Below are 16,046 nucleotides of genomic sequence, written 5' to 3'. Positions count from 1 at the left end.
TCACACCAAACCACCCTGGGCTGAACCACAACTTTGCCATTTTGCTGGGCAAATACACAGAAGTCAGAGCTCCATGCTTCAGACTACCTACACAGGTAAAAACTCTCACAGTTTGGTTGTAAGAATTAAGTAAGAGAACCTATAGTAAGTCCTGGCATGTAGTAGAAAGGCAGTACATGTTACTCTCTCCTTCTCTTCCCTTCTCAGTGATGAGAACACCATCGACAGGTTCTCAGAGAACCTTCTGTCACAGAGTTAAACAGTATGCTTAAGTGCTGTATTTTAGATAACCAGGACACACTCACACTCTGGATAAGGGACTGCAGAGCCTCACACGGGTCCTAAACGGTACTCGCATGGCAGTTCTAACTCCGTAACAACCACCCTTCACCCCTGACTGGAAGGGCACAGGACACCCAGTTAAATTCAGGTTTCAGATAAAACAATTTTCTAAAGTGTAAGTATGTCCCATACACTGTTTGGGATATATTTATACTAAATGTTTTTCATTATTCATCTGAAATTCAAATTTAACCAAGTATCCTCTATTTTTATTTGCTAAATTTGGCAACCTTATGACCAGGCAAGCCTCTACTTTGAATTGGAATCAATTGCTCCTGGATTCCTCTTTCACAGTCCCTTGAGATGCTCTAATTCCCCTCATCATCATGGTTCTGTACTTTTATTCCTTCTACTTTCTCGGCATACTTCATTCACCCCCTCTCACTCTTACCAATTAATATATGAATGTCCAAAGTCTTAGAATTTAAGAAACAAAACAGATGAACATATGGGATGGGGAAAAGAAAAAGAGAGAGCGAGCAAGAGAGAGAGAGAAGCAAACCATAAGAGACTCTTAACTATAGAGAACTAAGGGGTGATGGAGGGAGGTGGGTGGGGGATGGGCTTGATGGGTGATAGGTATTAAGGAGGGCACTTGTTGTGATAATCACTGGGCGTTGAATGTAAGTGATGAGTCCCTGAATTCTACTCCTGAAACCAATATTGCAGTGTATGTTAATGAACTAGAATTTAAACAAAAATTTGAAAAGAAAAAGTCTATTGAGTAGCACTATGTTAGGTACAGAATCTTTCTTAGTGGTCATAAGGAATGCTCCTGTGGGGTCTCTATGCATGTGCGTAAAGGTGTTAACCTTTTAGGACAAAGATAATATTAACAATCCATCATCAGAAAAATTTGAGAGTTTTCTAGTAGCACAGAATTAAATTTGCACCCATGTTAATGGAGGCTATTTAGATCCTATAGGAGTAGAACCGGTTATTAAATAAACTGAAAGAGAAAAGCTTTGAGTTCGTTCAATAACCACTGTCTATCAAAAGTTAAGACTTGGCAATCCTTTATTTTAAATCAAACTACATGAGGGGCGCCTGGGTGGCTCAGTCGTTAAGCGTCTGCCTTTGGTTCAGGTCATGGTCCCAGAGTCCTGGGATCGAGCCCCGCATCGGGCTCCCTGCTCAGCGGGAAGCCTGCTTCTCCCTCTCCCACCCCCCCCCACTTGTGTTCCCTCTCTCGCTGTGTCTCTATCTGTCAAATAAATAAATAAAATCTTTTAAAAAAAATTAAATTAAATTAAATTAAAAAATAAATCAAGCTACATGAAAATTATTTGAAAGTTTAGGCCAGAGTTTTATCTGTTTGGGGATTCCTTTTGCATAGACCCAGCAAGTGCCGATTTCCAGGTACAGTACTAAGAAAAAAAAGTAAGGGAAACATCAATATCTAGGTAACTATAGAAGCCATCTAAATCAGCGTTACTATTTGTTATTATTCCAATAAGACAGGGGCTTGATCCAGAATGAAAATCAGCACATCGAGAAAGTTTTGTTATTAAAAAATCGTCACTTGTACCAAACAAAGTATTTACTGGTTGGTTTACACTCTGGTACAAGTTCACGTTCTCACTGTGGACCGGTAAGAAAAAATTCACAGACCGGTGCCAGTCCAGGGACCACATTTGAGTAGCACTGATGGAAAACCCCCAGAATTTGATATGTCATACCTTCAATCTAATGGCATAAATGAAGCGATCTCCTCCTTCTGGCCATTTTGCAGACCGAAGAGCCTTTTTTTTTATTTCCTTGAAATAAAGGCAAAAACATTTTCTCCATTCTAACAATCTAACTAGACACCTATCAAAACAAGAGTTGCCCCAATTTTAGAAAGAAGAGGATGTGTGCTTACTCTTCTTGTCGCAAGTCATTGACGCTGCGGTCCAGTGAGATCATGTCACTTGCCACCATGTTAAATCCAAACTCTTTAATGCTGGCTTGAATTGCATGTTTGAATTCTGGTCCCAAAACCAATGGCTTGGCGTTCTCTCCAGGGCCACCAACCACTCCATGAGGCTCAGGTTCTTTGGGTTCAAAGTTACTGAGGATCCCTGGACGAAGCACAGGATCTCGGTAGGTGAATGTCTGAGGCTTAAATGTGAGAAACTGCCTCTGCATTATGTCCTTCTGCTTATCTCCTCCAGCATGGCGCTCTTGTTCATTTTTCGCCTTGTTTTTTCTTCTAATAGACTCTAAGTCCACTTCTACTCCTTCAACATGAGGCCATGGTACCACAGGTTTGAATCTGTCATCCCCAGGAGCTAATCCATTGCCTCCTCGGTTAGACATGGGGTTACTGACATCTCTGTCTTCCTATACAAAAGGGAGGGGGACATACAATGAGTACATGAAGGCAAACCACAGCAGAGTTTATGATATGAATTTTCATGTTTAATAAAAAGCTGAGGCAACAATAAAATGATTTAAAATGTTAAACAGAAGCAGGCTATTAATCAGGACTTCCCATTAAAAGGTATCTTTTGGGCAGGGGGAGGACATCCTAAGAAATAGATTATTTCCCTTCCAAAATAAATAAAAGGATACATTTTTTTTTTTTTTACCTCTCCCCTTCTAAAACTCTCTATCAAAGACCTCTTAATAAAGCACATTGTTATGGGTTAAAACAATGGGGTTCTAGGAGCTTTGACAAAAAGACATTTAATAGGTCATGTACAGTATGTGGTTTTCCCAGATGCCCAGTGTACGATAAATATAACTACTTGTCAGTAATACAGCCATATGGTGGCAGTGGTATTAGATGCCACCCATCACGAGGCGGGCTCCGTGCCTCTGATGGCAGAGGAAAAGGCGGGGATGTGCACGCAACAGTCGGTATTTTCTACTCAGTGAGAGTTTAGCTGAATTCAAAACTAATTTTTTTTTTAAAAAAAAAAGCAAACAAAAACAAAATGCTAAAGACTAACCAATTCAGTTTAGGCTTTTAAACCACACCGAATGCCTAGCTTGCCCCATTCCAGAGGTAGCCCAAGTAACAACAGATTTGGTGCATACGGGTATTCTGTAAGGCTGCCTCCCGTGTCTGTGTGGACCCTCCTCATCACCTGTGCAGATTTCGGTGAGAAATCCTGAGCGCTTTTGCTGCTGAGGTATCCTATGTGAAGTTTTTGCTAAATCAGTACCATTCTTTGCACAGGGCAGTGTTTTTCAATGTTAGCATCACCTCAGTGGCTTTAAAAAATACTGATGTCTGTGTCCCACCCCTGGACTTTGTGATTTAATTGGTCTGGGCATTCCCATTTTTGAAAGCTCCCCAAGTGATTTTAATATGCAGCCAAGCTTGAGAACCTCTAACTCAGAGGAAGAGCTGCTAGCTATAATTAGACAAGAGGATTATTGAGTATGCACAGCTGGGGAAGAGGCAAGGTGAACTTCAAACTGCAAAACAGGCGAACGGGTCTGCCACTTCACTCCACATTGAGATTATCGGAGTCCTTCATAGATTCATAACAGAATTAGTACCATATGACCAAGATGTGTCTACAGTGTTAGAGCTATCTTGAAAAGTAAAGTTAAAAACTTGATTATAGGGATGCCTGGGTGGCTCAGATGGTTAAGCGTCTGCCTTCGGCTCAGGTCATGATCCCAGGGTCCTGGGACTGAGCCCCGCATCGGGTTCCTGGCTCAGCAGGGAGCCTGCTTCTGCCTCTCCCCCTGCTCATGCTCTCTCTCTCTGTATCTCTCTGTCTCAAATGAATAAATAAAATCTTTAAAACAAAACAAAACAAAAAAAACCTTGATTTTAAAGAGTACAGAAGTAAAGTGCTAGGTATGATGTTGAGATGTACGTTGCTATCTGCTGGGAGTTTATGGAGAAACAAAGATCTCTTTAGGAAGCCGGTTAATTAATTAATTAATATTGTTTAATATTTATCTTTTTTATTATTATTAACATATAATGTATTATTTGTTTCAGGGGTACAGGTCTGTGATTCATCAGTCCTACATAACACACAGTGCTCACCACAACACATACCCTCCCCAATGTCCATCACCCAGCCAGTTAATTTAAATGTGAATTTAGTTGAAGTTTTGGTAAGGGCTAGCTAAGGATTGATTTGGGGGAGTTCAAAAAGGAATTTTAAAAAATTTATTTGTTTAGGTAATATAAGCATATGATAGAAAATTCCAAAGACCCAAAAGGGCATCTAATGAAAAGCAGGTTTTCCTGCTTCCTCTCCTATAAAGGCAATCATGGCCAGCACTTTGGGAATCTTTCTAGAGATGTTATATGCATGTATAAACACACATGGGTGTAGGTAACAAAACAGTTGTTTTTAATATGGCACAAAGATTTTAATTGACTTGTTATTTAAAAAGGAAACCTGTACAATGTTACAAGTGGTTCGAAGGTGAATCCAAAGAACAAACATCTAAACATCAAGGATACTGCAAAGGATTTATAAATAGATGCAAAACTGGTAACCTTGGTCAATATCCACAAGGCAATAACCAACTGCACTCACTGTACACAATTTCCATTTCAATGGCCGAGAATCTTTTGCATTACCATCAGTATTCTGTCATTTCTAGCACTGTAAAATAGCTCAAAGATAAGGAAAGGGCAAGATAACCCAGAAGCCAAGTCAGAGAGTATACCTAATAATCTTTTTGGTCCATTTCAAAGTTTTTCCATAAATTTCCTCCTATAACACAAAACTAAATATAAAATGCAACACTCAGCCTGATTACATAAATGTGATACCTTTCTTCAGGCATGTGTTATAAGGTAGATAAGGCTTCTGGATCAGGCTTCTATCATCACACACCTCAGTAGCAAGGACTTAGCTGGAGCCTAACCTGCGAGCCCTACTGGCTCTGAGGATGGAAAACGTGGACATCTCTTCAATTTATCTCCCGGCTCTTTCTCAAAGAGAAGTGTTGTGGCAGTGTTGTAGGCAAATTAAAACAGAAAAATCATTATAAAACTCTAAGATACTGGATCCAAGATACTGATGTTGAACCAAGTATCACACATAAAGAAGAGTCTCCCCCACTTCAATTTTTCACATCAAGGCTCCAGTGAATCTGTAACTGGGGAGGTAAAAAAAAATGAGGGGAAAGAAATGTCAAATACAGAAAAGCAGACTGAACAGGTCTTCAGATGTCAACATCCGTAACCACAGCAACCACTCTACTTTGCCTAAAATTCCATAAAGAGCACAGTATATGCTGGAAGAGTATGAAATATGGCGGTATGTGAAACTGTAGTACATGAAAGACCCACATTGTGAAATACACGCTATGGTTTAGGTTGGCCTATGCTAATGCAAAATTTGAGAATTTAAATATTTCTCAAATTTACCCGCCTCAACAAGAGACTATCTAATGGATTTGAACTTCATGCTTGTCTTCCTCCAAATTAGATCTTTTCTTTGACTTGGGGGTTCTTTGTCTGATCTTCCACTGTTGGTGTTCTTCATAGTTCTCTTAGAAGTCCACCTATCAGTCCAGCTTCATTCTGGGTTATGTCCTTCTTTTCCAAGAGTCATGACCAGATTTACATCGACCATTCCTACATCCCTCTCCTCAGCCCACATCACACTTCTCATCTCCAATCCTTACAGTTGGCTGCTTCCCAAATTTCTACTTATATCAATCTTATTATATCTACTTCTATCAATTGACCTTATATCTACTTATATATCAATCTAGTCCCATGTTAGATTTCTACTTATATCACCCTAGTACCTAAACTTAAGATACCCCAAACTAGTTGAACTTCTTTTTACCTCACATCACAAACCTGTTTGGATTACAGTCTTTCCCTACTTAGGGGACAGGAACCACCATCCGCTTAACTGATCAAATCCAACAGCTGCAGCATTTCATCCTCAACTTTTTGTTCTCTTTGATCTACCCAACTGACGTCCAATCAATCCCTGATACCCGTCAATTCTATTGTCTTTGTAGCTCCTGAATTTGGCCGCTTCCATCATTGCCCCTGCCTTAGTTCATACCACCCTCACTCCTTAACAGAATTACTACAATAGTGATAATAGTGATGACTAAAAATACTATGTTCTAAGTGCTTTGTATATATCGATTTATTTATTTATTTTGCCAAGAGTTAGGCTCTGTGATTACCATCCCCATTTTACTGATAGAAAATCTGACAGAGAAGTTACTCAACAACACAATCAGTACATGGTAGGGCCAAAATTTGCATCTCAGCAGTCTGGCTCAAGAGTCCATGCTCTTACTGGGTGTTATACACAACTAATGAATCGTTGAACACTACATCAAAAACTAATGATGTACTATATGTTGGCTAATTGAACATTAAAAAAAAAAAAAGAGTCCATGCTCTTAACTACTACACTTGAGTGCTTCTCATTCTAATGCACGCATGTTCTCTTGCTCTTCATTGTTTTTTCTACATAGCAACCATAGTGACTTTTCTAAAATTCAAATATGAACATGTTACTTTCCCTGCTTACAACACTCCACCGCTGGTCCACTTCCCTCAGGAGCGTTTATACTCTTTAACAAGGAGAGTTTATACTCTTTTTCTTCACCATACCCCTAGAAGAGGGGTTGGTTAGCTTTTTCTGCAAAAGGTCAAGAGTAGGTATTTTAGGCCTTGCAGACCACTGGGTCTCTGTTGCAATCATTCAAATCTGCCATTATAGTGCAAAAGCAGCCACCAATGATATGTAAATGAGTGGGTATGGTTGTGTTCCAATAAAACTCTTTACAAAGACAGGCAATAGGATGATCTGTAACCACCACCCCTCCCAACCCCTGCACTAGACTTAAGTTTTGTGAAAAAGTAGGCGCCATGTCTACAGTATGCACCAGTGCATTCCCCATGTTTATCCTGGCACTAATTCCTCAACAAATATTTACTGAATAAATGAATGAGTCCTAAAATTTCTGCTTTGGTTATGAGAGAAGAAAAGGAAAATAGAGAATGGAGACTATGGAATGGGGAAGAGGGGCTTGGATCAGAGAGTGTATCTGGCAATACTTTACAAAATCAGCAGGAGAACAGGATATAACTTCATATTCTCTGCATAGTAGTGTACTTTTTTTTTTTTTAAAGATTTTATTTATTTATTTGATAGAGAGAGACACAGTGAGAGAGGGAACACAAGCAGCAGGAGAGGGAGAGGGAGAAGCAGGCCCCCCGCGGAGCAGGGAGCCCGATGAGGGGCTCGATCCCAGGACCCTGGGATCATGACCTAAGCCGAAGGCAGACGCTTAACGACTGAGCCACCCAGGCGCCCCTACATAGTAGTGTACTCTTAATAACGCTGTAATAGTCACCAGAAAAATTGAATTTTCTCACTTGCCAAAGCCTATATGTCATTAAATCTGAAAGCAAACCAAATATGATAATTGTCTAACCCCAAGTCAATTAAAAATAATCATGTCCAATCTTAATGTTATATGATTCAAAGAATGGCTACAAAGCTGTGTCACACTCAATTCCCCTGTGTAAGAAAACTACATACTCCTTCTTCCTGAGCAATGAGAATCAGTAGATGCCTTTGTGACTCACTGGTACTATAATATCTTCATAAGCACCAGCTGATTTACTCTACAGTCAAAAATCAATGAATCACTGTTGACTAGAAATGGAAAAGACAATCAGTAGATAATTGCTTAAGATCACTATGTTCATAAAGGTGGAAATATACTGAAAAGTATAATCACTTATCATCAGATGGAAATATGGGATTATCAGAAATCAGGTCAGACTATTCACTTTCCATCTTACAAAGCTCCCCCTTCACCCCCAGATTCTATTTATGTGTGATATTTTCCCAAGATGATTATGATCTTGATAGGAACACAAATGATAGAAATGATAGGAATGTAAAGGGATTTAGAAAAACAGTCTTTAGATATAGGCTTGTCTGGATTTGAAATTATAGGTGAACCTAGAAAATTTAAGCTCTTAATGCTGAGCTCCTGAAGTCACATGATTTCTGCAGAAATTACAATTTAGTTTCAGAAAGTGGCCACTGCTAATATTCACACTATTTGGTTATCATGCTACATGAGCCACAGAACTTAAAAACATAAGTCAAATTTAATTCCATGATTTAAAAACCCTCTTGATAAGAAACACCTTTAAAAAAAGATTTTATTTATTTTTGGGCGGGGAGAGAGAGAGAGTGGGGGGGGGGTGGGCAGAGGAAGAGGGCGCGAGAGAGAATCCCAAGCAGACTCTCTGCTGAGCACGGAGCCCTATGGGGGCTCAATCCCACGACCCCAAGATCATGACCTGAGCCAAAATCAAGAGTCCAAGGCTTAACCAACTAAGCCACCCAGGCACCCCAAGAAACACCTTTAACTAGAAGAATGACACCAGCATCTTTTCTCTAGCTCCACTTTCTTCTGCTCCTAGGTGAGTGAGCAACAGGAACAAAGAAATCAGGGAGGGAGATAGTTAAGGAGGCGCTGGAAGAAACTGGGTGTGCTTGTAAGCTGGGCCTCCCCAGACTCTTATCCACCGGTGGCAGAAGGTGGGTGGGAAAGCAGGTGCTCCACCCTCAGTACCCTTGTTTCTCTCTGATTAGTTAGAGCTGGATTCTTAGCTAACCCATCCCTGTGGGCATTTTGTGCTGACTGAAGCCATTCACTCCTGCTCTTTTCAGCGGACTGAAAGGGACTGCATGGGGGGGGGGGGTCAGTGGCCCCCGTTGGTCGTGAGGGGCAGGGGTCAAGTGGTTTGACTGTGTTTAACTAGAGCAGAAAATGCAAAAACCCAAGATTAAACAGAGACCTCATCAGTCCTTGAATATCTAAGGTTGTCTCCCTTACAGAAAGAGACCTATCCCAAGCCTGTGTAAAGACTCATGAATTAGGAAGAGATTGAAGACCAATAGCAAGGCCTCTGTTAGCAACTAGGGCAGAACTGAAAATGAAGAAAGGTGTGGCTTATCAGTATTACACTTTTTTTTTTTTTATTTGAGAGAGAGAGGGAGAGCACAGAGGGAGAGTGAGAAGCAGACTCCCCACCCAGCAGAGAGCCAGATGTGGGACTTGATCCTAGAGCCCTGAGATCATGACCTGAAGCGAAGGCAGATGCCCAACTGACTGAGCCACCCAGGAGCCCCTCAGTATTACATTCTGATAGAAGAATTATCTGCTGAAAGAAATACACTCCCAAAGCAGGGATTTCTATTCTTCTTTCTCCCCCTTCTCCCCGCAGGCCAGGTTATAAACCAAAAGGTAACAGAAAGGAGAAAACAGCATGGTTGACATCACAATACCTGCCCCACCAAAGGAAATCCAGGTCAGCACTTCTAGTACTAGAAATTAGACTTTGGCAGGGTGGCCACTAGTCATAGTAAGCCAGACTGACCCAGCCTTTCTCTAGGGACTGCAACATTGAGACTGGACTGTGGAGAGCTATATTACATAATAATTTAGTCCTTTTATTTTCTCTCAAAACTTATGATACACTATGGCAACCAGAGTTACAAATGGGTTAAGTTAGTGCTGTAGTATTAACCACCCACTGGAAAGATTTTACCAGGTTCATATGGGGGCATTTTGAGTCAATTAAATGCCACCTCTCCTTAACCAAATAAGCAAACTACAGTATACAATACAGATCTACCCTGTACTATTGTGGATACTACTGAAATTAACAGGTGTCTTCCTAAAAAGTTAGCTATATCACATTTTGAACATTTAATCATCTTAATAAAAGAGATTTCCATTATAAGAGTCTCCCAATAAATCCCATAGTTGTGCAACTAGTCAGTTTTTGCAAATTTGGATCTTCATGCATATCATATGGTATTCTTAAGAGAAGTATCCATCTGCACTGACACTATTTTCTGAAGATCTCTGCACATCTTGAATAATCATGGTCAACTATAGAATATCTCGATATGGCAAATTTTAAGTCTTGGGCTCTTTTCAAAATTCAAAACAAAATTTAGTTCAACCAAAGTAAATGACTGAAGTGGTTAAAATTATAAAATTTATTTTTTTTTAAAGATTTTATTATTTGAGAGAGAGCATGAGTTGGGGGGGTGGAGAGAAGGGGAGGGAAGGGGGCAGAGGGAGAGGGAGAAGCAGGCTCCCCGCTGACCAGGGAGCTCAACACGAGGCTCAATCCCGGGACCCCAAGATTGTGACCTGGGCCGAAGGCAGATACTTAACTGACTGAGCCACCCAGGTGCCCCATAATATTTACTTTTTAAAAACCATGTCAATGCACTGCATTTTTTTTTTTAAAGATTTTATTTATTTATTTGAGAGAATGAGACAGAGAGAGAGAGCATGAGAGGGGGGAGGGTCAGAGGGAGAAGCAGACTCCCTGCTGAGCAGGGAGCCCGATGCAGGACTCCATCCCGGGACTCCAGGATCATGACCTGAGCCAAAGACAGTCGCTTAACCAACTGAGCCACCCAGGCACCCCAATGCATTGCATTTTTAAAGGTATCATTCTAAACTACAAATTCCTCAGTAATAAACATTTTCAACTTTCAACATCTAAGTTAAAACTATAATTGAAAATGGGAGATTTCATGCAAAATCCTTCTCTGTATTAATACTATTATCTCTAATGTTCTATTTTGTAAATGTGAAATTACCATTAAGCACCAGTAGGTCAAGCCAGCAGTTCTAAACTCAGCAATTGGCTCCGGGTATATTCCCCTGCAGTTCCATGAATATTTCTAACACTGCTCTTCCTGAATTGCCTTAGTATCTGTGTACATGCTTCTCCCCAGTCAGACTAAGGGCTCTTTGAAGACAGTGAGTGGGTGTCTGTGTGTCCTCCCACACGGGGGCAGGGGTAGCCAGCAGGTACTCAGCGCTTATCTCTTCACAGACTAAGTGGAGAACACCTAGCTGCGGGTCATCTTTTATTATGTTGCTAGAATATAAACTGACTTTGGAGCCACTGTCTTATGCCACTGCTTGGCTTGATTTAAGCTAGCATTTTGAGAATCCAAATGAAATAACTAAAAACATTATTTTCTCTACTAACAACATTGCTTTCCCTACCAATCTAAAATTCGAATAATCCTTTTTTTAGTTTCTTCTCTTCTTCAGATTTGGATAAATCATGTCTGCAAGTGAAATTTGTTACTTCATGGAAAATGAGTACTTTATTTAAACATGAGAAAGTAAATCTGCTGGTGTTCATCTCAGTCCTCTAAGCCAATTTATCTTGCAAATGGTTTCCTGCTAAATGGTTTCCTGCTAAATTTGGGACTTGTTTTAAAACAGTAATAAGATAGAGATTCTAAATCAGGTCAGAAAAGTATCGGATAATACTCAAGGGGGAATAAATAAAAAGAAGAAATAAGCAACTAAAGGACCAAAATGTAGGTTAATGTCTGCAATAGGAAAATAACAAATTGGTTATCCTTTTACAAAAAAACTTTTATTTGTTAAGACTGCTTAACGGCCCAGATCAAAGTTAATATCACAGACAACTAACCAAGTCTATGAAACATGAAATTTAAACATATTTATGCAATCCAAATAATTTTTATTTTCCAGAGACCTTATGAAAAATGCATGCCCTAGCTCATGAACTGAGTCATAGATATACTTCACAGGCTTAAAAATATTTATTATGAATATTTAATATTAAATCTTTAACTGATTTTAACTGAGTTTTAAGAATCAAACATGAATATCAAGCAATGGCCAATAAATCATTTTGTAGTATGTTTCAAAAAGTGATGAAGTCATAGTTGTCAAAGTTTATGCCATCATTTCAGTTGTAAGAGCCCCAACGTCAAGACAGGGCTATAAATACAAGGTGCACCAATGCCATTTAAAAGCTCCAACTCCCACAAGTAGTAAAAGGCAGATTATAATACCTCTTAGAAATCGTAAAAGGATATAGTGGGTAGATTTTTAACTCTCTCTGTTTGGGAGCTAAGTAATTACTGAGTTTTAAAAGGAAAACTCCTAAGAGGCATTTTCATTCTAAAAATAGCACACAAGTTATGCAAAATATTTTAATAAAATTGTCAGTATTTTACAATAAATATTCTACCACATTATTCCTACAAAATGACCTGTCTAAAAATAAGAAGGTATTAAGGAGAGAAAAATGAAAGCAAGGAGAAAAAGATTATAAAATAAAATCTGTGAAGATTTTTTTAACACATGAATAATTTATGACGCATACATATGATCAATGCACATGGAGAGAGGAAATACACATTTAAAAACCAAATAGCTTAGTAGGATAAGAAATAAGAAATTAACCCAGCTGAATGGACCTTTCAAAAGAATAATTACGGCATTTCATCAGGTGGAGAAATGAGGAACTACTTAAAAGCTGAATTGATTGAAAATGAGGTCCCATCTGCTCCTCTTCTGCCCACTCACATGATGTTCTGGAACCTTTTGGTTTATGCCAATCAATTCTACTTTTTTACCTAGAAGAGCTGAGAATCTCTTCACTCTCTTCCCTAGATCATCTTGAAAATATTTCAAAAGAGCAATCCCGACACCAGTCCTTAGGGAATCACACCGTTAACGCTTTTTCTTAAACCCTCAGGACAAGTGTTTATTTAGTCCTATCCTTTGATTCTCATTTCCAGTACAACAATGCACTTCATAATCTAATACCTGCCAAAGCCAGACAGTTTAATTCCTAATTCTCCTTCACATCTGGCAATCCCAGTGAAAGCATGAAGTGATTTCCAAATCTTCCTGAAAACTTCATTGGAAATTATGTCACCAATGCAACCATTAATAATTCTTATGACACTAAGGAAAATATTTTACTGAGTGAGAGAAGAATGAGGCCAAATGTGGTATTTGTGTTGGGAGAGAATGTTTGTAATACCCTTTGGAAAGCTGAAAAAGCAATGTCCTATTATCCCTCTAGGGGAGAAATTCTAGAATGAATACAGCACTCCCACATGAAGTGTTACTACTTTCTGCAGCTGGAAATGCATAAGCCTTTCCTCTAGCGCTTCCTTGCTTTGCCCTGAAGCTTGGCTTTCATAACAGCTCATGAGAAAATACTGTAATGTGCGGCTTCAAAACACATACATTTTGACTGCTGTAAGAATCTCCTCTTGTAAATCTTAAGAAAAAAAAAAATCACCTCAAGAAAGAAAGTATCTCAAAATTTTCAGGGCGGAGCTATCATCTTACAGTGTGGGACAACATTTTACTACCACGTCAGGACTAGAAGTCCAATTCAGGAGGGTGTGTAAAGGAAACATAACTGTGTGAGACAGAAAAAATACACTTAGGGCAGATCGAGGTTATTTATGTAAATAAACGTTTGGACATTTTACTGTTCGACTATCAACAGGTTTGATTTCAAGAGGGAATGCTTATCCGGGGATACTCTAGTTTATCATGATTGTTCTTTGGCATTCAGATTAGTATTTATATGGATCATTAAAGGTAAAAGAGCTGTCCTTTCAGTTTTCCAAATACTACAGGTCTACTACCCGCCAGGCACCGCGCACCCTACCACGAAAGGACACACAGATGGGGGGAAGGGATGTCTGAATGGGCTGGAAGCGACTGAATCCTTGCTTAGAAGCAGCGGACACTCCCCAGCAAGGAGATGGTGAACGGTTGGTAGGTAAAGGAGGAGGGGATAGAGAGTGGGGTTTGGCAGCGTGGGCAAAGGCACAGAAGCATAAAAGAACAAATGGTTTGGTGTAACGAGTGCAGGGGACATATGGGGAGGTGGCAGGAGATGAGACTTGAGATGCTGGCAGTGCCAAGAAGTTCAGACTTTATGGGAGCCATGAGAGGGGAGCATGCCAGATCAGAGCTGAATTTTGGAATGAATACGCTGATGGAGCAAATGAATGGGAAGAGGTGCCAAGATGTTTGTAGTGGGGAAAAGCAATACAGGAGAGAATTTCAAGGGGTGGACAACAGGGCTAGAAACTGCAGGCATGTTGTTAAATTAGTGAGAATTCCAAGGTCTGAAGGTACAGGCAAGGGAGGTATTTTAGTCCTGGTTCCGCAGCATGACTCTCTCACCAGCTCTGTGCTCTACAATGCTGGCAGAGGCCCTAGGAGGGTGGGTCTAGAGGGGCCTCAGGACTCCTCACCATTATCTCCTACCCAGCTGCAGATGGGAGTATCGTATTTTCTATCATCTAGAAGGCTAGAGGCATTTCTGTGATCCTCTTCTTCGGCCTTAGACATTCCTTTGAAATAGTCTAATTGATGGATGACAAGTATGTGCTGAGCATCTACGCTGCACCAGGCTACCAGGATACAATGATAAGCAAACACATCCCTGCTCTCGTGGAGCTCTCTGTCCAGTGAGGGAGACATATAATCAAACAGCCACACAAACATGGTGCTCTAAGAGCCTTTTGGGGAGAGTCGATCTAATCTAAGATGCTAAGAAAGGCTTCCTTGAGAATGAAGGACTGCTGAGTAGAGGTTTGAAGGACGAGGAGAAGCTACATCGGTAAAAAGAGGAAAGAGGGGTGCCTGGGTGGCTCAGTCGGTTAAGAGTCCAACTCTTGGTTTTGGCTCAGGTCATGATCTCATGGGTCATGGGACTGAGCCCTGCATCAGGCTCTGCAGTCAGTGGGAAGTCTACTTGAAGATTAGTTCCCTCCACCCCTTCCCCCACTCGCTCTAAAATAAATCTTTTTTGTTTGTTTTTAAAGATTTTATTTACCCGAGAGCAAGTGAGAGAGTGCACACAAGAAAAGAGCATGGGTTAGAGGGAGAGGGAGAAGCAGACTCCCCGCTGAGCAGGGAGCGCGATGCGGGGTTTGATCCCAGGACCCTGAGATCATGACCTGAGCCGAAGGCAGACACTTAACTGACCAAGCCACCCAGGCGCCCCTAAAATAAATAAATCTAAAAAAGAGGCAAGAGTATTCAGAGAAAACATGCTCAGAGTCTTTACAGCAAGAAGTTCTATGGTAAGTAGGAAGAACTAAATGTGGATGGGGTGCAAAGAGTTGGGGAAGCCTGGTGCCAGATGAGGCAGAAGGGAAGTAGTGGCCAGACCAAATGGGGCTCTGCTATGATGGTAATGACTTTGGTTGTAATATGGGAGCCTGAGCAGCCAGTTCATAGTTTTAATGCTCCTACCAGAGACAGGAGCATTCTGCAAAGAGCCCACTGGCTGAGGAGTAAGAGGCTGGAAAGAGGCCAGAGTGGATGAGGGTTAATTAGGAAATGGAGACATTTAATGATGGACTGGATATGGGGAGTGGCAGGGATGGCCCTAAGGTGTGACTGGATGCTATTCACTGGGAGGGGAAGCACAGAAAAAGACTGAAGTTGAAGATGATGAGGATATGTGGACTTCTTGGATATGCGGATTTTGAAGTGCTTCTGAAACATTCAAGAGAAGATGGAAACATAGGATTTGTATCTCAGTGACTGGACTAGAGAAGATAAACTTGGCAGACATCTTTATATAGATCATAACTGACATAAGGACCTGGATGCTATTTATGAGTTGACCATAAAGTGCGAAGAGAAGAGGACCCACTGACCCCATCTTGAGGAATCCAACCCTTAAAAGACTGGTGGAGGAGGGTGGGACTACCAAGGAGACAGAGGACTGGCCCAATATGTAGGAAGAAAACCAAAACCAAGACAGTACGTGTGGGACAGCAGGAACGGTCAACAGTGTTAAATGCTGGTTAAGGGGCGCCTGGGTGGCCCAGTCATTGAACATCGGCCTTCGGCTCAGGTCATGATCCCAGGGTCCTGGGATCGGGCCCTGCATCGGGCTC

The 16,046-nt window shown here is 40.7% G+C and overlaps 1 protein-coding gene across 2 annotated transcripts in view; it reads right to left on the bottom strand.

Annotated features, from left to right (window-relative positions):
- Nucleotides 1-16,046, bottom strand: part of GALNT7 (polypeptide N-acetylgalactosaminyltransferase 7) — a 141,084-nt gene that overhangs the window by 64,982 nt on the left and 60,056 nt on the right. For both annotated transcript variants that reach the window (XM_036075536.2, XM_036075535.2), the window contains exon 2: nt 2,204-2,664. In XM_036075536.2, coding sequence (XP_035931429.1) covers nt 2,204-2,664 — 461 coding nt within the window. The remainder of the gene's footprint in view (nt 1-2,203; nt 2,665-16,046) is intronic.

The sequence above is a fragment of the Halichoerus grypus genome, chromosome 3 (genome assembly GCF_964656455.1).
Source record: "Halichoerus grypus chromosome 3, mHalGry1.hap1.1, whole genome shotgun sequence".
In the NCBI taxonomy this organism is placed as follows: Eukaryota; Metazoa; Chordata; class Mammalia; order Carnivora; family Phocidae; genus Halichoerus; species Halichoerus grypus.
This window is presented reverse-complemented; position numbering and strand designations above follow the sequence as displayed.